Consider the following 20,222-nt stretch of genomic DNA (forward strand, 5'->3'; position numbering starts at 1 on the left):
GAAAATTTGGGGTGGAAAGTGAAAAATATTAGAAGGAGATGAATTTGTATGAAGATTTGGTGTGAAAAGTGAATAATATTGGTAGGTATTTATAGAAAAAAAATTCCATAATTTTTTTTATATACTTTTTACAAATTATTTTAGCCAAAAAATGAACAGCCGTTGGAGTGGATAAGATTTTTGGATCGGAGGCTCCAAGAGAAGCCACGTGACTTGTTGCTGTTGGTTTCTGGTAGCTGTGGGTCAGCGCAAGAAATTCAAATTTTTTTACTGTTGGCACGTGCATTCCACGCCAACATTATTTTTTTTTTTTTAAAAAAGACTTTCTTGCGCTGATGTCAGCAGCCCGAAGGCAAGAGAACGGGCTAGATCTGCCCGTGGGCTTACCTGGGCTCGTGGGACCCACCCCTTGCCCGGGCTAAACTTGGCGCGCTGGAGCTACTTCCCTAGCCTAGGGCCCCCTCCTGCATGGGCTGGCCTCTTGCGCTGGAGATGCTCTAAAAAAAGTTTAAGTCTAATATTTTCTCTCTTATTGGATATGATAGAATTGAACCCCTTCAACAACCACATAACCCCCTCATTATAGCATTTCCGGTGTAAGTCTTACCAAGTCCAAAATTTAGTTTTTGCCACAATTTAAACCTAGTTTGGCAACACACATTGAATTGGACTGAATTTACACTAAATTGTATTGTGTAGGGTTTTACGGCTCTTGAATATAATTGCATTTTGAGGTATTTAGATTTTGACATTTTGAAACGAGGCATGGAATATTGGCATGCATCGAGTGTGTGAGGTTTCTAATTCTTTTCTTAAATGAACCCAAAACACCTAAGCATTGCCCAACATTGGCAAATCAATTTTCATTTTGTTTTTAAGGTTTCCACTGGCGAAGCTACTGAGAACTGTTGTTATTACCAAGATAACATGAAACCGATGTTATTTACAGAAATAAAAACAAAACATAAAACCAAAATTGGAATTTAATAAGAAAATATATGAAAGAGGACACCATGGCAGATAAAAAAACATACACCCGCACAGATTCAGGGACGATTTCAAGATCTAAAATAATATGCACAAAATCTAATTCCTGTTGGCGAGTCCTATTCTATTTGAGTTTTATTTATTTTTCCTTTGTGTAGATATTATGTAATTAGGATTCCACTTATTTCCTAATTAAACCCTACTAGGGTTTGTAACCTGTATTATAAATACCTCCTTTCGGAGAATGAAATAGATCTGAAAATATTCTACCATATTGTTTGACTTGGTATCAGAGCTGACTTTCTGGTGACCTGTGTGTGTTGTGCCCAACCGTGTTCTACTCTGTGCCCTAATTTCTTTTTAGGGTTCTTGTGCCGTGTTCTACTCTGTGCCCTAATTTCTTTTTAGGGTTCTTGTGCCCGTGCCTGTGCTGTGTTTATCATATCTGCTTTGTGTTGTGTTTGTTTCCGCTGCTATCTATCATGGGTGATGATTCCATAGTTGTGACTGGTACTAGTGCATCTACACCGAAGGAGGCACGTCCCTCGCGTGATTACTCTACCCTGATTACATCTGACAAATTGGATGGCTCCAATTATGCCTCTTGGTCTCGTGGTGCGCGTATTACGATTACTAGTCGTCGTATGGCAAGTTAGATCAATGGGAAGAAGCCTGCTCCGTCTCAAGACTCCGCTGACTATACCGAATGGGAAGAAGATAATTGTCTGGTGCAGTCATGGCTTCTAAATTCCATGACTAAACCAGTTCGTGCCTTGTTCGAACATGGTGATATTGCTTTTGATATATGGGAGGCTGCTCGGAAGACCTATACTGTGACTCAGAATAGTTCTCGTTTGTTTCAACTCCGACGGCAATCCATACTTATAGGTCAGAATGGTGAATCTGTGAAAGTGTTCTATGAAAAACTTCATGCTATCTGGCAAGAGATTGATTGTCTGCGTCCGCATGAGTTTAATTGTTCTACTGATGGGGCTCGTCGTCTGAAAGAAATTGAAGCCGATCGAGTTTATGATTTTCTTGGTGGGCTAGATCCACCGTATGATGGTGTTCGTAGCCGTATTCTTGCTCTTAGTCCTGTTCCACCCCCTCTCGAAGCCTATGCCATGGTCATGGAGGAAGATACCCGTCAGTCCGCTATGCTTGGAGGAGGATCGCTGGCTCTTAAGGTGGATCCAGCACGTCACCGACCGGTCGCCCCGCAAGTAGCGACCGGTCGCCCGCCGCAAAAAAAGTTTGGATCTTCTGCTGGGTTTCGTCCTTCTGCCTCCACCTCTCTTGAAGGTCCGCCTAAGTGCCGCCATTGTAATGGGGATCATTACTCTGAAAAGTGTTTTAAGGAGCATGGTTACCCCGATTGGTTTGCTGACTACAAAGCTCGTATGTATGGTCCCAAGGCCACTTACACTGTGACTCCTGATGAGGCCCGTCCTCCAACTCCATCTGCAAATCTGTGTGCTTCTGATACTATGCCAGGTATGGGTTCTACTACTTGGATAATTGACACTGGTGCTTCTGATCATATGACTTATAATGATAAAATGTTTGATGAGTTATTGCATAACCCTCGTGACCCATATATTACTAGTGCTAATGGTTTACCTTCCCTAGTTACCGGTGAAGGTACCATCCATCTTACTCCTTCTTTACCCCTATCTCATGCACTCTTGGTTCCCAATATTCATTGCAATTTATTATCTGTTGGGCGTTTACTTGATACACTTAACGCTTCTGCTACCTTCTATTCTACCCATTGTTTTTTCCAGGATCTCAGGACTCACGAGAAGATTGGGCATGGTAAATGGATAGGAGGGTTATATTACTTACAGTTGCCGGCTGCAGCAGTTCGTGATTGTGTCGCTAATAAAGCTCTGAGTGGCAGTGTCAAGGACAAGCACCAACTTTGGTTATGGCATCGTCGCTTAGGACATCCGTCATTTGGTTATCTTAGACATTTGTTTCCTTCATTATTTAGTTCATGTGATGAGTCTAGTTTCAAATGTGAGACTTGTGTAATGGCCAAGAGCCATCGTACTGTTTTCCCCTTAAGTAATAATAAAGCTGCTTTGCCTTTTGAGTTAGTACATTCTGATGTCTGGGGTCCTACTCGTGTGACTTCTCATGGTTTCCGTTGGTTTGTGATTTTTATTGATGACTGCACTCGTTTAACATGGGTGTATTTGATGAAGACTAAACATGATGTTGTCTCTATTCTTCCTGACTTTTGTGCCATGGTGTCTACTCAGTTCCATGCTCGTGTTAAAGTATTTCGCACTGATAATGGCGGTGAATATGTGAATCATACCTTGGCCCAATTCTTTCGTGATCACGGTATCATTCACCAAACTACCACTCCTTTTACACCTCAACAGAATGGTGTGTCTGAAAGGAAGAATCGCCAGTTACTTGAAGTTGCTCGCTCTCTGATGTTGGATATGTCTGTTCCCCATCACCTTTGGGGACATGGTGTCTTAACTGCCGCCTACTTGATTAATCGTACTCCTAGTCGGGTTCTTGATTTCAAGACTCCACTTGATGTGTTATGTGCTCTTACTCCTCCGGTTTCGGTCTCTAAGTTACCTCCGAAGGTATTTGGGTGTGTTGCGTATGTTCATGTTTACTCTCATCAAAGGAGTAAACTTGATCCTTGTGCTCTCCACTGTGTCTTCATTGGTTATTCTACGACTCAGAAAGGTTATAAGTGTTATCACCCGCCTACTCAGAAGGTACATGTCACTTTGGATGTCACATTTCATGAAGAAGTACCCTATTATGTGTCTCCCTCCTCTTCAACTCAGGGGGAGAGGGGGAGTGAATTGAAGAGTTTCGGAGTGAAAAATAAGGAAATGTTTCCAGAACATGATGAAAACGACCGGTCGCTCATATGACACGACCGGTCGCTCGCGTCGAGCTGGGACTACAGTAATGATACGAGGGAAGCGACCGGTCGCAGTGAGGAAACGACCGGTCGCGAACGAATGTGTGTAGATACGACCGGTCGTGTAGAAGTGTGCGACCGATCTCTAATGAATCTGCTTGGAAACGACCGGTCGCACATAGGAAGCGACCGGTCGCCCGCGTCGACGAGCGATAACAGTAACGATACGAGGGAAGCGACCGGTCGCGAGGAAAGCCACGACCGGTCGCCAGACCAAAATTGTGGTTTTTTCGAGCCTCTCTCAGAAGGACATAACAGTGATATTGGCGACTCTCGTACAGATGAAATTGATAATATACCCCCCTCTGCCCTACCATTGCCTCAATCAAGTTGTGATAATGAGGTACTTTCTAGTGATATGCCTACCTATTCTTTGCCCCCACGTACTACCCGTGGGAAACCTAAAGTACAATATTCTCCTGATATACATGCCAAGTCTAAATATCCCATTAACCATTATATGTCAACTCATCGTTTATCTAAGTCATATGCATCATATTTGTGTCAATTATCTAGTGTATGTGTGCCAACTAAGTTGCAGGATGCTCTATCTGATCAAAACTGGGTAGATGCAATGCATGTTGAGATGGAAGCCTTGAACAAGAATGCTACTTGGGAGTTAGTTCCTTTACCAAAAGGAAAAAAGGCAGTTGGGTGCAGATGAGTGTTTACTTTGAAGCACAAGGCTGATGGTTCCATTGACCGTTACAAGGCAAGATTGGTAGCAAAAGGGTATACTCAGACATATGGAGTGGATTACACAGAGACTTTTGCTCCGGTAGCTAAGTTCAACACTGTACGCGTACTCTTATCCTTAGCTGCTAACCGTGACTGGCCGCTGCTACAATTTGATGTCAGAAATGCATTCCTCCATGGTGATCTCAAGGAAGAAATATATATGGATCCTCCGCCAGGTATCCCTGTGACTTCTAGGAAGGGTGTGGTGTGCAAGCTACGGAAATCCTTGTATGGATTAAAGCAGTCTCCAAGAGCGTGGTTTGGAAGATTTGCTGCATCTATGAAGAAGTTTGGATATGTGCAAAGTAACTCTGATCATACTTTGTTTCTGAAGCGTCATAAAGGTAAATTGACGGCTTTAATTATTTATGTTGATGATATGATTGTGACTGGAGATGATCATGTAGAGATACAGAGTCTTCAGAAGTATCTGGCTTCTGAGTTCGAGATGAAATCATTGGGTTATTTAAAGTATTTTCTTGGGATTGAAGTTGCCAGATCTAAACATGGTATTTTTCTATCCCAAAGAAAGTATGTTTTGGATTTACTTGCAGAAACTGGAATGTTGGATTGTAAACCGATTGATACCCCTAGTGAGCAGAATCATAAGTTGGGGATATATCCCGATCAAGTTCCAACTGATAAAGAATGTTATCAACGACTTGTGGGGAAGTTGATTTATTTGGCTCATACTCGTCCAGATATTGCGTATGCTGTAAATATAGTGAGTCAGTTTATGCACTCTCCTAGTGTAGATCATATGGGGGCTGTGACTCGTATTTTAAGGTATCTGAAAGTAACTCCTGACAAGGGGTTAATTTTCTCCAAGTATGGCCATACAAATGTAGAAGGGTATACAGATGCTGATTGGGCAGGTTCAGCCACAGATAGGCGTTCGACATCTGGGTATTTTATGTTTGTGGGTGGCAATCTTGTTACGTGGAGGAGCAAGAAACAAAAGGTGGTGTCTAGATCTAGTGCTGAGGCCGAGTATCGGGGAATGGCCCATGGTGTATCTGAGTTACTATGGTTGAGAAGATTGTTGAAAGACCTTGGGTTTGGGCCTAATAAACCCATGGAGTTATATTGTGACAATACGGCTGCGATTGCAATTGCTCATAATCCTGTACAACATGACCGTACAAAGCATGTGGAGGTTGATCGAAATTTCATTAAGGAAAAATTGGATGCGGAGATTGTGTCCTTCCCCTTCATCCGTTCAGAGTATCAGTTAGCTGATGTTCTTACGAAAGCTGTTTCTACAATTATCTTTCTCAACTCGCTTGACAAGTTGGGCATGCGTGACGTCTTTGCTCCAACTTGAGGGGGAGTGTTGGCGAGTCCTATTCTATTTGGGTTTTATTTATTTTTCCTTTGTGTAGATATTATGTAATTAGGATTCCACTTATTTCCTAATTAAACCCTACTAGGGTTTGTAACCTGTATTATAAATACCTCCTTTCGGAGAATGAAATAGATCTGAAAATATTCTACCATATTGTTTGACTATTCCAGCGATGATTAAGCCAACGAGAATGCTAAACGTATAACAACAAGAATAGTAGAACTTGTCCTTAACCATGGTCCATGTGTATTACGTAAGCATTAATAAGCATCTGATTTGCTAGAGAGACAAAACTATGAAACCCAAACAATTTTGAACCCTTGAGAGTTTGTTTGAGAGGAACCATATAATGTGATGTGAGCTACGGCTAGTTATGCAGAGTTGTGCATGACAGAATTTTCCTTCAAATTGTCAGCCATCTAGTGGCCTTCAACCCCGAAAAGCAAATGGATAATACTTGTCTCCTTCTTTAGAAGTATGAACTGCCACTTTCTTGCCAATCACAGTGCTGAGGTTTTTCTTTTTGTGTTTTTGATGAAATATTTTTACATGTGTCAAACCGTGATGTACAGGGAGTAAGAAAGTATCTTATAGAGAAGGAAGGAAGTAGTGTCCAACGCAAAATTGTCAAAAAAGAGAGACTAAGCCCCGTGCCCCCACAACCAGCAATTGAGTCATTTAAAAACCTTAGGACTTTTTTGCCATCGAGAAAATCGTGTAAGCCCTAGTTCAATTTCCACTAGCTGTTAAATCTGCAACAGAATTAAAAGCCCACTCTATCCCTCTTACCTGACAATCTGCCAAAAGGGTTCTTCACATGTCTTTGCATTTCATCTCTCTGATTACAGTTGGTCCTAACACCAAATACTCACGGGCACATTATATGCACACAGAGCTTGAGCCACCAGCTATATAATATTTGCTTTAGATGCACTGGGTTAAGTACAAACTAGTATAGTCCATAGGCAATACATGCTTTTACTGGAAGCTTCCTTCTTCCTCTCGCATGTTTTCTTCGATGGATCATTCAATTATTTTCCTTCTTCTTCTAACATATCTTGCTACACAGTCACTTGCTCTTGCAGCTCAATCAAGAACACCAAATGCCCGGATCACGGTTGTAGGAGCAGTTTATTGTGATACCTGTTCAACCAACACATTCTCCAGAAGCAGCTACTTTCTGCCAGGTAAAATTAAAGATCTTCAAGGGCCCAAAACAGAGCATAGTTTCATTCAAAGTTACTAGCTAGCAGTCTTTTAAGTAATTAATTGTCGTAAGAGGCTTGTAGCTCAGGAGGTTAAGAGCATTTACTTCTGCACACATCAGGTCCTAGATTTGGTTCTCCCTCCCCCAATATCGCTTGTATATAAAATAAAAAAAAGTAATTAATTGTCTGATATTAGTGTTTTAATTGCTTGTGTTTAACTGATCAGGAGTGGATGTTCTTATAAAATGCAAATTCAGAGGAAACTCACCCAAAACAGCAGAAGATATCAATTTTGAGGTCAACAGAACCACAGATAAGTATGGAGTGTACAAGTTGGAAATACCTGTTGTTGATGGAGTTAACTGCATAGATGGCTTTGCAATGAAGTCCATGTGCCAGGCAAACTTGATAGGAAGCTCATCCTCAGCCTGCAATGTTCCTGGTCTAAAAACAACAGCAGATGAGATATCAGTGAAGTCAAAGCAAGACAATCTGTGTATATACAGCATGAATGCCTTGAGTTTCAGGCCATCTAAGAAGAATGTGAGCTTATGTGGAGATAAGAAAGAGGAATTGGCAAGTTCCTTCAACTCTTCCAAGTTCTTTCTCCCTTACTTCCCACCATATGGCTTCTTCCCTTGGCCTCAATTTCCATTCCCTCCACTACCACCATTGTCATCACTTCCCTTTCCTCCTTTGCCACCTCTAACATCTTTGCCTTTCCCATTCCCACCATCTTTGCCATTCCCATTCCCACAATTCCCTCCTTTTACTCCATCCCCAAATCCTTTGGCCCCAAACTCTCCACCTGCATTTAACTTAGGCGACCCAAGAACTTGGATACCTTATATCCCTAAAGTCTTTGCTCCTCCTCCACCACCTGCATTCAATCTTAGAGACCCCAGAACTTGGATACCACCATATATTCCTCCATCCCCTCCTGGTAGCCCTCAAAACCAGAAACCATAGTTTTAGTCTCACTATTTGTTTTATTTCACATATCTACAATAATACTATGTTCCATATATTATTGCTTATCATGGTCAAAAAAGCTTATTTGCCATGGTGAAGAATAGCTTCTGTTTTATGTATGAGATCGAAAACATTTGAATATAGCAATATTTTACATAAATCCCCTGCCCAGAAAGGCAGAAACATCTGTTTAATTATGTTAGCTTGTGACTTGTGAGCCCCCCTCCACCACTAGCAAATTAGAATGATTGTTTAAAGGTGATAAGGCCATATTAAAATTAAATTAAGCCGTGAAAGGACAAAACCCAAGTCCAAAAATGTGTCTTCTACTATCCCGAAAAATAAATAATAATAATTCCTTCCGAATTTCCAGAGTGCGACAATTTAAAAAATCCCTTTAGACGTTGAAATGAATATTAGAGATATGTTAAAAGCATGGCTTTACTCCTTAAAATTGAGTAGGAGCACGTGTTAAAACTCCATTTGTTTTGAGGAGAAGCTCCTCGTTAAATGCTGCAATGAAAAACTTGTACGCAAAGGGAGGAAACAAAGACTAAAACTAAGCTCTGGGTCATAGAAAAGTTGCTGATCATAGTCCTACCATGCCACATGCCATATACAGGGCTTGAGTTCATTCAGTTGTCAGCTTCAACTTTTGTTTTTCCTTTCCAATTCTAAGATTCTAACTGCACAAATCCTGCAATTGTTTCCAGGTAAAGTACACTCTAGCCTTCAATTCATTGGAATTTACTGCTTCTGATCTGACTATAAATATATGTACATGTAAAATTGAGACCGGACGCTCACGCTGCTAGCGTTTCATTCGCTTTCAACTTTGCACTTTAATAGCTTCCTTCCTTCTATCTTTCTCACCTTCTCAAGCAGCTGATCGATGGTGTTAGACGCATCCTGCAGACAGAAAACAACAAATAAATAAAATTATCTCAGAGAATAGACAAGTGAAGGTGCTAAAATGGTTGGCGAGAAATCCTCACTGTTAGGCTTTTCCTCAGTCTTTCCTCCTCCTTTTCTCGCTCAGCCTTTTCTGCCACTAATATTTCAATTAAAGCTGATTGCTCTTTCTCCATCTCTTCTGTTTTTTGTTTTTCCTGCTGAAGCTGATTTAGAAGACAAGGCAAAAGCATAAGTATCAAAATTCAGTAAGTCATAATATAATCTACAACCAGAAAGCAACATATAATAAATGATGCAGCATTCCCTTCTACTGAATATCAAGTTTCATTTCTTCATAAGTCCTAGTGATCTAAATTTTATTTCAAGGCATCCAATTTGTGCCAATCAATAGTATATCAATAGCTTGTACAAAATATGCAAAGAAATTCAGCAAGCCATGCAGTGGAATGATCTTGGTACTCTTTTAACGTTCATCAACAGTATATCATAAATATACAATAAATTAAATGCAAATACAAATTTAAGATAAATATTTAAAGCACCCGTCGTGCACTTACTTCATTTTCAAGTGATTTACACCTAGCTTTCTCAGAACTGAGGTCCTTTAGCAATTTAAGCATTGTCGGACTACCAGTCTCCTTCAATCTGCAAAAAGAAAAGGAAACAGCCAAATGGTTAATTTTGGATAAAAAGACTACTGGCACAGGCAAACAACATGGAAGCTTAATTTCATAGAACTGTTGACACCACCTTTCGATCGCTTCATGAGAATCTTTTTTCGACTTAGTCGAACAGTCAACATTGCCATCAGTAGAAACTTGCTCCGCTCCTTTTGTAGCGGGTGTCTGTTAATGGGAGAGAATATAAGCAATACAGGTAGAAAAAATAAAAAGACAAAGAAAGAGTATTTGGAAAACAAAAAAATACTGCACAAGTCAGTTGTTTTTTAGGTACAAGCACAAATCAGTTCTTTGGTTATTGAGACGGATGGAGTATGGAGTGGCTATTGACTCTTTCTTTGGTACCAAGAAATTTAACATCATATACAGACAAACTATGGTTGAGAAATAATTAGCAAGACAATTAGGCATATGAGCAGCTTGAGGTAGTGCTTAGCAAATATTAGTGAACACAACAATCTATTAACTGTCTAATACCAGATAGACTTAACCATTTATATAGGGAGCTGTTATTGGCACTCCAAAAAAGTTAACATGCACTTCTCCTTTATAAGAACATCATGGAGAAATTGCATATGGAGGAGTATAGGGTGACTTTTTTGGAGTGCCAATATATCCACAACATTTATTTTTTCATTTGAGCCCAGCCTACCACAGAGTGAGAAGTAAAGGGGAAAAAATGCCTTGGAGTGTGAATGCCTAAGCATTTGATGGCCCCTTGCGTCTGAAGCAGGGTCTTGCTGAGGTTCAATAGAAGCGTATGATGCCTCATCTTCACTTGAAGCATCCATAGGTGATGATCCTTTTTCAAGTTTCTTACTGGACTTTTTCATAACTGCCCCAGTACTAGAACCATGGCAATTCTGCTTTGTGCCTGAGGATTTCTCTTGATTAGATGCTAAAGGTTCTCTTTCTGAAAAATCACTTGAACGTCTTCTTGGAGCATACCCAACAATCTGGCAATTTTTAGACCTAGGAAAAATGGATCACAGTAACTTAAATACATGTAACATCAAGTTACTTAAGTGGCATGAAGGAAAAGAACAAACCAGAAATCTTTCTGCATTGCTACCAGTCGTGCCTCAAGTCTTGAAAGAACAATTGTCCGCTCAAAGCCCTGTTTGTCGTGAGCTGGTTCAACAAAATTAGCTTCCAGCACACCTATTACAGAGAGATATGACAAGAGTGGGGTAACATAACTTATCCATATTATGATTAGTCACTGCAACATCAAAAGAAAACACAAGAACTGTTTTACAAAGTACCTATAACTCCACGACCATCACTGCCAGCAGCATTCCAAACCCTCCAAAACGGCTGAAAAATAAGATTTTTTTTTTAGTTTAGGAAAAACAAGAACGAAGTCCTTCCTGTGCATTATTCTACCAAAACCAACGATGATATGGGGCAAATTGAAGGCTTTATTATGCTACAAATTGATAATATCTCGACCATGGAATAAATGCTACAAATTGATAAAGAAGACACAGACAGCAAACCTTAATCAGTCGATTTTTATGATAAACATTGAACCCTTGGACATCAATATGAAATCGCGCATCCTTTACAAAACCAAGAGTGACATTGGCAATCATCTGTAAAAATAAAAGAAGAATCAGCGTATATGTAAACTTGAAAACAGAAAATAATGCTAATTCCAAGATTAAGTTTTGAAAGCATTACATTTACATCTTTTGGGATTCCCTCCGGAAGATGCAGAGGTCTGTATGTTACCTCCTTAGTTAACATCATGTCATTCACTATATTGTGATGTTCAACATCTTTCCCACGGAGAATAATTCTGAAGTTATATGGAAGCTTGAGATAGAGAATTGATGCATAACTCTGGCAAAAATGAAAAAGATGGTATGGTTACTGATGTAAGATCATATGTTAAAATCTCTTCAAGAATTGCAGTTCTATCACAATGAATGCCAACATTCATTCATGTTGAATGATCTCTTCAAACATACCCGTAATGAATGTCTATAAGTTAAGAAGTGTCTAGAGTTGGGATATTGTTTTGCCATATGAATCTTCTTCTCATCCCTATTGACTCCTCTAATTTGAATGTCCTGTCATTTCAAACATGAAAGATAAGAACCCAAATCTGACAGTGCAGGTACCCTTTTAAGTTTATATGAATTTAGAGTAAAAATCTCACATGGGGATCAGTATCGAAATCAAGTTCCAGTTGTCCTTCATCATCTTCCCAAAGGTTGTAGATTACGATACGCGTACCATGCTCTTTAAAGAGGATAAACTACAGAGCACAACAAAGAAAGAGATAAATAACACTTTTTTCTTTGGTCACCTGAAGCATAGCTATGAAATGAAAATGTGGTTTATCAAAACAAGAAATATAGGCTATTTTATGGCCCAGTTGAAAGTAAAAGGAACAATACTAGTGACAGTTGTGCAAAAGATTTGGTGTTTCAAGAAAAAGCTTGAAGAACTAGAACTATGATAAGAAATTAGAATAAATAAAGGATTACAGATCAAATCGTACGAGTAAAATATACTACATCAACAGAAGCAACAAAACACTGAACTGGATCTCTCTCTCTCTCGCATGGTAAGATTATGCCACAAATATGAAAAAGCAAAAAAAGGAATTAGACCAGATGAGAAATGCAATGTTCAAAAATATAATTTTGAAAATAAAAAGGAAGACTCGCCTGCTGAAGAAGAACTTCTTCACTTAAATATGGAGACCACTGCACTATGGTCGCTAGGTTTCTCTCCCAATCATCTAGAGAACCCCGCACCATCCTGTTCCATCCTTGACCTCTTTTCTCGTAGTCAACCTTACCGTAAAATTGAATCATAGTTAAGAGAATAATTCAAAGGAATTCATGCAAAATAAATGTTTTGTGGTGGCAACTGATCAATTTACATAATTTCTCCAATTTTCCTAGTGACAAGCTTCTCCTATAAAATATTCATCCTCAATTAACTACAACGTCTTTTGTTAATCTTCTTCTGAAAAAACATCACAGCTTATGCTAACAATCAAATTCTCGAGTTCACGACACTCAAACAAACGAGAAAAGAGTTTAGGAGATGGAAAGAGTTTGAGTCCTTTAATAATAATCTGTAAGAAATTTAAAGCTACTTTTAGTTTGATTTCTTTTAATTTAAGTATCAAAAATATAAGTACAAAACATAAGTCAAGAATGGTTGAAATTGTTGTTGCCATTATTTACCGAAAAAAACAAAAAAGAAGAACAACTTTTCTTACCATGGGAACCACAATATCTTCCTTTCCAGTATCCCTCAAAAATGAATAGGATAGCATTCCAATGGTCTGTGTCGGGCTAAGAGAAAAGAAGACAAGTCAGTTAATATTCATTTGGACAATCAAACAAATGTGAATCAGCAGACAAACGTAAAAAGGGAAGTAACAAAAGTCTCATGCAAAACTTTAAGACCGAAAACAATAAAAAAATTTAAAGCCAGATTTTAATTTAGACTGATGAAAACCAAACCTTCCCCCATCAATCCCCGGACAACGAGAAAACACTATAACATCTGCTCCAAGCCTCATAGTACTCGTCTTGAACCCATTGCCATCTAAAAGAAAAATTGAAATTGAAATCATTAAAACAATTAGACTATGATAATTGAAACAATCTTCCGTTATAATACTTATTCACTACCCCTTTACTTCAAAAAAATTCAAATTATAGTCTCATGTAATTAGTTATGCTGCAGCTCACATTGACCAATAGTATTTGCCATTTTGCTTTTTGCGGAATACCCAAGAGACATGCATTGTCGCATTTTATCAGGAGCCATTCCACCACCATTATCTGTAGTCAAAGGGTTAAATAAAAACAAAGCATTAGAGTTGGGTCATGTTCTAAGTAAAAGCAAAAGAATTGGGGAATGGTAAAATTCAACTGTGAACGCAAAAACAGCACAGATGGGACTGCGTGAATACGAAAAGACATCCACGCTATCGATGCCACCAGTTCATCAAGAAAGAATGACAAAACATATTGAGTAATGTACCTTCAACCACCAACATCTCACTGCCATCCTTCTTATTTCTCAGCATGTCAATGTGAACATAACTGGCTCCATAGCAAATCTGGCCAAAAAAAAAAAACATTAGGATTGAAAAACAAATCAATATTCCTTCAATTTTCTGAAAGCAAGATAAAAGATGTTCAATTACCTCATCCAAAGCATTGTCTAGAAGCTCTGCAAAAGCTGCAAACAGAGTATCGCAGTCAGTCGAATTCTTTCTATTCATTTAAAAGCAAAATCAATAAAGAACCAATAAGTATAAATTCAACTTTCACAACTTTAGTGATAATATACCTCCCAGAGCCCACTTATGACTGGTGGCATTTGAATGGAGAAACTTGGGATGAACCCTGACATGGTCCATTCCAACTGCAAAATCCAAAAGCACAAAAGGAAGATTAACATCAAAAGCACAAGCCAAAAGCCTAAAACAGTCAAACAAAGACATGCAAAAACTTGCAGAGCAGAAAACAAACAATCAAATACTTGGAAAACAAAACAACGCGTGCAGCACTTTTGTACCAGAAGAGAACCCAGAATTGGCAATGCCTTCACTGCCACCCTCATAATCCCCTGCTTTCCAAAACTGCTTGCAACTCCGTAAAACCGGACCCACTTGGTTATCATTATTATTATTACTATTTACGCCAACACTCTTCGCAACGTTCTCTGCAGAAACCTGAGCCAGAGGCACCGCCTTGGAAATTTCCAAAGGCGTTAGAGGACGCAGAAACCCTAGAGGGAACGTGAAACCCGCGTTTCCGTTATGTTTCAGCTTCTTCGTTGCCGGAGCTCCTTCGCCTCCTGCCAAATCACGATTTTTCTTCAACTTGCTTGCTACGGAACCCAATAAGGAACTGCTGTCTAGGTCTTCAACGTCCGAAGAGTTAACGGAACTAGCGCTACTACTATCGCTGCTTAGGTAAATAGGCGAAGGATTGGGAATTTGTTTGGTTTTCTCCGTGATTTCTTGCTTGACGGATACGGTAGCGGCGGCCATGGTTTGAAGGACAATATGAGAGATTTACAGCGACAGAGAATTATGGTTTTGGGTGGTTTAGGGTTTTCTTGGGGGGCTAAGAATGGGAGAGAAAATTTTAAGGATTTTGAAATCGAAGGATAAATAGAACGACACAGAGAGAGAGAGAGAGAGAGAGAGAGAGAAGAAGATGAAGCGATATATTCTGGCTCGCAGACGTTTGTGCTGCGAAGTGGCGCGACTCTGTTATAGGAAATAGAGTAAGAATAGGAAGTATAAAGCCTAAAGAACTAGTTTTGCACGTGAGAAGCACGTGGATATTATTTTTGCATGCACATCGTGTTCGTGTACGGAGGTTACTCACTCAATTGGCACTCCAGGTTTTTTTTCTCTGATTTTATAAATAAAAAAAATAGCCAAGATGTTCAAAACGACATTTGATTTGTGAGGAAAGCACTTTACTTAAACTTTGTTTGTATCGTTTGGTCGTTTCTTCTTTTTTATTTTCATATCTCTTATTCCTAGACATACGACCTTCCAATTTATTAAGTTTTGGTTGTATCTTCATACCATCCGGTCTTCAAATCTACTTAACTTTGGTTTTATCGTTTTGCTTTTGTCGTTTTCCATGTATTTCTGTAAGGAAACTAGCACTCCAAAATAGTTAGCATATTCACTTTGTTTGCGAGTTCTTATTTAGTTAGGATTTTGGTTTCTTATTCATTTATTTAGTCTTATTGTAATTGAGATTTATTTTCTATTGTAATTTAGATTTATTTACTATTGTACTTATGGTTAACACATCTTTGTACTTCTTTAAAAATACATTCATATTGAAGAAGAATAAAATTTGAAATATCTTAATATATGTGGGAATACATATTTTCGACAACCAATAAGAAGGTGACACGTGAAAAAATGAATATTCATTAAGTCAACTAATTACCCAATTAAATCCTAATTAATTATGAAGTTATCTTTAATTTAGGATAGGAATATCTCCCTAAATTAAGGATTTGATTTCTAGAAAATCTCTTTGATTTATCCTAAAAACCCTAAGAGGTAATTCTAAAAACCCTAGCAAAATTCTTCTCTCTCTCTCTCTCTCTCCCTCTCTCTCTCTCTCTCTCTCTTACATGGCCAAGCGCCACCCGATTCTCCCAATGAGAGAAAATTCCGACCTTTCCGTTATTTTTGTATCTTCCTAAAGATCATATAACTAACTTAGGCATCGGAGGGGCCTTTGACAAACACCCCCGGGTGTGGTTTGTTGACTCTAATCTATTTTACAGAAACCGATAAAGAAGAAAGAGAAGGAAGCTGTGGAAGAATCTCTCGCGAATATTCTCTAGTGTGAATATTTGCACAAACAATACATATGAAAAATTAACATATCTTTGTCCTAATAACTTAAAATATAACACATCAAAATTATTATTATTTTTTTAATTTTCTAAATTGATGTTATCCCTGTTATCTCACTATCTCTTTGTCTCCCTCCTCCCCCTCTTCGACTATCCCAATTCCCACTTCCTAGGATTATACTACTCAACACTAGTTTAAAACTCAAATCAAAATATCCCAAAAATTCACAGTATATCTCAAATTCATGGGTACTTTTTTTCAATTGGAATTTGATTCAATCATTTCATAATTGAATTCATTGGCACAATTACTGACGAATACAAGAACCCATTGAGTGAGCCAACAACTCAGAGAAATTCCAAGGAGAACTTGGAGGGCTAACATCTATACTGTGAATCGTTGAAGCTCTACAGGAAAAATAAGAAATTTAATTTAGGGTGTGGGTCTTTTTTATCTCTTACCAGAGCAGTAGTGAGTTTTCTAAAATTTCATTGATGCTTTTTCACTTGGAATTTATTTAGATATCATTTTATTTCAGTTTTGAACTAACGTTGAGAGGAAGTTGGAATTGGGAAATACAAGAGAGAGAATCAAGGAGAGCGAGGGGAGAAAACGGCAACGCTAACGTCAATTTAGAAAAAGAAAAGAGAAAAGAAAAACTAAACTTTATTCTATAGTTGATGTGTCATGTATTAAAACGTTGGATTGTTATAACGGCCTAGATGAAGCGAAATGTGTGAACTCTAAAGGCAGAGCCTCGTGATCCCTTTGTTTGACATGGTATCAGAGCCTGGTTTTTTTGTTACATGTGGTTGCACTCTCCTTGCAATTTAAGTCCTCTTCGAAGAGGGGAGGGGGGGGAGTAAAAAAAGGGTATGTTTTTCTTTCCCATGAAGATATTGCATATTTCTTGGCTCCGACGACCCCTTCTCTTCATGGGGAATGAAAAGAAGTTGTGTCTGCATGATTAGCTAAAATTGATATGGAATAATTTGTCATTGTCGTTTTCTGTTGTTGTTGTCATCATTGACCTTGTCTTGCTTTGCCTTTAAATGCCTTTGCTTTGCCTTGTCTTGCCTTGCCTTACCCTATTTTAGGGTTTGGTTTTGCCTTTGCTTTTGTTGTGCCTTACCTTATTTTTAGGGTTTGGTTTTGCATTTGCCTTTACTGTGCCTTACCCTATATTTAGGGTTTGATTTTGCTTTACCTTCTGTCGTGTTCACAGGGTTTCTGTGTTCTATTGTGCATCCTATTTTTTAGGGTTTACTCTTGTGTTCACATGGTTTGTCAGTTGTTTCACTCATGGTTTACAACAAGACCTTCTCTTCAGTTGTTCGATTGGTCAATGTCGAGAATGGTGTTTTATGACTCGCTTTTTAAGTTAGGCATATGAAACATCTTTGCGCCAGCTTAAGAGGGAGTGTTGGCGAGTCCTTACTTAGTTAGGATTTTGGTTACTTATCCATTTATTTAGCTTTATTGTAATTTAGATTTATTTCCTATTGTATTTAGGGTTAATACATCTTTGTACTTCTTTATGAATACCTTCATATTGGAGAATAATAAAATCTGAAATATGTAAATAACTATGAAAAATTCCCATATACTTTGTTTGACACACTTCTTCCTAGTGAAAAAAAGAAGAATGATAATAACAATTCCTTTTATAACTTACAAATTTCTCACTCTTTGCTTAAACAACTCTTTTTGGACTATCTACTAGGGCTTGTTTTGTCAACTTTTGAGATGTTGTCATTCTTTAGGGCTTGTTTTGCCAACTTTTGAGATGTTGTCATTCTTCAGGCATTATTGTCTATGTTGCTTCTGGGCTTTTCCCAGCTTTTGAGTGAGATGTTGCTACTCTTTGGGCATTCTTGTTCATGTTGTCTTATGGGCTTTCTAAGGATAATGCTTCCCTCCTTGCTCATAAGGAGGAACTCCTTATATACTAATGTGGCTCAACCACAAACTAACATTTGTCCTTTTTTTTATATTCTCAAAGGTGCATTTATTTTTCACTTTAATTATTCTTAACAAGAGAGACACGTGTCGGATTATGGCTAAGACACGTGTCGGATTATGGCTGAGCCACATTAGTAGGTAAGGAGTAATTCCTCTTTATGGGCAAGAAGGGAAGCATTATCCACTATGTAAAGCATGTTTGTGTTGTGATTAAAAAAAAAAGGTTTTTATCACAAACAATCTCTTAATTTTTTAAAAGTTCATATTTTAGTCCTTAAACTCTCAAATAAATCAATGTGATCCTTTATCTTTTAGTCTACACATCAATTTGGTCCATGTTGTTGCATTATGACAAAAGATTCGTTGAATATTGTCACATATGATGATAATTCTCCAAAGACTCAATGGAGTCACCTCTAAGGCCATCCCCAATGGTTGGGGCTCTAAAAGGGGTTGATAGAGCCCCATTTATGCCCCGTTTGGTTCATGGGAAAGGAATCTTGGGGATGGGAAATCAATTGTTTTCCCATGTTTGGTAAGTCAGGTATGGGAAATCGTTGTCTGGCACATGGGAAAGTAGGAGGGAAAATGAAGCCTTCCTTCATCCTTGGGTTTTACTTTCCCTTCCCATGGGAAAATAAGGCTAGCATTAAATACACTTTTTTCTGACTAATTTGTCCTTACTAACAATTCATAATTACAGTTTTTATCCAACAACTATTGCTTACTAACATTTCATAATTACAGTTTTTATCCAACAACTATTGGTATTCTTTTTTTATTTATTTATTCATATTTCTTAAAATCCCAGCAACGTTCTATTTTTCTTTTTTTTTCTTTTTTTTTATCCAACAACTGTTGAGATGTTGAGATGTTGAAGTCAATTCTATTTTTCTTTTTTTAAGTATGCTAATTACACTTTTTAAATTTAATTTAATTGTATGATTTTTTTTAATTACTTTAATTTAAATTGACATATTCAAAATAAAATTACATATAAAAATAGTGGTCAAATTATCCAATATATATAATATTCAAAATGTACACATAAATTAACAAAGTACAATAATAAAATCTACAAGCCTATTGTGGTGGTAGTGGCGGAGGATATGTTTCGATAGCGTCCAAATCCTCCACTTTAGCCGTCAAAGTCTCGATGATTCCCTACAAAAAAAACAAATATTGTCAAATAACAACAAAATAACAAAAAATTGGCATAAACTCAAAACTAACTCCAAAAACACATATTAATGAAAAAAAAAATTAAACTTTGGAGAGAATATACCTTTTGGCAAGATTTTGAGTGAGTGAGAATGAGAGGGAGAAGTGAGTGTGAGAGAATAGATAAGATAGTGAGAGAGAGAGAGATGAAAGAGTGAGTGAGAGTGAGAGATGATGAAAAGAGAGATAAGAGAGTGAGTGAGAGTGAGAGATAGTGAAGAGAGAGATGAGAGACTAAGTGAGAGGAGTGAGTGTGAGAGAAAGGGTAGGATTTGGGGAGAAGGAAAGAGAGAGGAGAGGTAAGAGTAGAAGACATTGAGAAAATGGTGGAGGTGTTATTTTGGTTTTAAAAACTGTATCACTTTGCGCGACGAAACAATATATTGGTCGCGCAAAGTCTCGAAAAAATTTTTTAAAAAAAATTCCCATTTTTGGTGCGCGCCCAAATTTTTAGGGTTTTGTGCGACGAAATTTTAGTCGCTCAAAGTTTTGCGCGACCACAATATTCCCGCTTCCCATTTTTGGTACCCGCCCAAATTTTTCGGGTATACTTTGCGTGACGAACGACTATATATTGGTCCCGCAAAGTTGTAAATTTTTTTTTAAAATTCCCATTTTTGGTACCGCCCAAATTTTTAGAGTATACTTTGCACGACGAACTAGTATATATTGGTCGCGCAAAGTTGAAAAAATTTCGCATTTTTGGTACCCGCCCAAATTTTTCGGATATACTTTGCGCGACGAACGACTATATATTGGTCCCGCAAAAATTTGCGCGACGAATCATATATTCGTCCCGCAAAGTCGTAATTTTTTTTTTTTTTAAATTCCCATTTTTGGTACTCGCCAAATTTTTAGCGTA

The 20,222-nt window shown here is 38.1% G+C and overlaps 2 protein-coding genes across 2 annotated transcripts; one reads left to right on the plus strand and one right to left on the minus strand.

Annotated features, from left to right (window-relative positions):
• The first annotated feature begins 6,874 nt into the window (after window positions 1-6,874).
• Window positions 6,875-8,403, plus strand: LOC110756770 (Pollen Ole e 1 allergen and extensin family protein). The gene is made up of 2 exons (XM_021958226.2): window positions 6,875-7,213; window positions 7,461-8,403. Exons 1-2 carry the CDS (start codon window positions 7,033-7,035, stop codon window positions 8,201-8,203), a joined length of 924 nt encoding a protein of 307 aa, XP_021813918.1. The 5' UTR covers window positions 6,875-7,032; the 3' UTR covers window positions 8,204-8,403.
• A 310-nt stretch (window positions 8,404-8,713) lies between these two features.
• On the minus strand, window positions 8,714-15,012 carry LOC110756791 (protein MICRORCHIDIA 7). The gene is made up of 19 exons (XM_088247229.1): window positions 14,356-15,012; window positions 14,128-14,202; window positions 13,982-14,016; window positions 13,816-13,894; window positions 13,521-13,613; window positions 13,290-13,374; window positions 13,043-13,118; window positions 12,480-12,608; window positions 11,966-12,064; window positions 11,775-11,876; window positions 11,485-11,646; window positions 11,301-11,396; window positions 11,067-11,118; window positions 10,851-10,962; window positions 10,485-10,773; window positions 9,872-9,966; window positions 9,679-9,766; window positions 9,202-9,324; window positions 8,714-9,115 (listed from the first exon to the last, which is right to left on the minus strand). Exons 1-19 carry the CDS (start codon window positions 14,831-14,833, stop codon window positions 9,026-9,028), a joined length of 2,358 nt encoding a protein of 785 aa, XP_088103355.1. The 5' UTR covers window positions 14,834-15,012; the 3' UTR covers window positions 8,714-9,025.
• Window positions 15,013-20,222: the final 5,210 nt, after the last annotated feature.

The sequence above is a fragment of the Prunus avium genome, chromosome 1 (assembly GCF_965620075.1).
Source record: "Prunus avium chromosome 1, drPruAviu1.hap1.1, whole genome shotgun sequence".
Taxonomy (NCBI): Eukaryota; Viridiplantae; Streptophyta; class Magnoliopsida; order Rosales; family Rosaceae; genus Prunus; species Prunus avium.

Excerpts from the sequence above, each read along its gene's own strand:
- LOC110756791 (XM_088247229.1), bottom strand. The coding sequence starts at position 14,833 with ATGGCCGCCGCTACCGTATCCGTCAAGCAAGAAATCACGGAGAAAACC. Across the intron at positions 11,877-11,965 it reads ATTTCGATACTGATCCCCAT|GACATTCAAATTAGAGGAGT; the intron begins GTGAGATTTTTA and ends TTGAAATGACAG. Across the intron at positions 9,325-9,678 it reads GTAAATCACTTGAAAATGAA|CTTCAGCAGGAAAAACAAAA; the intron begins GTAAGTGCACGA and ends CTTCTAAATCAG.
- LOC110756770 (XM_021958226.2), top strand. The coding sequence starts at position 7,033 with ATGTTTTCTTCGATGGATCATTCAATTATTTTCCTTCTTCTTCTAACA. Across the intron at positions 7,214-7,460 it reads AAGCAGCTACTTTCTGCCAG|GAGTGGATGTTCTTATAAAA; the intron begins GTAAAATTAAAG and ends TTAACTGATCAG.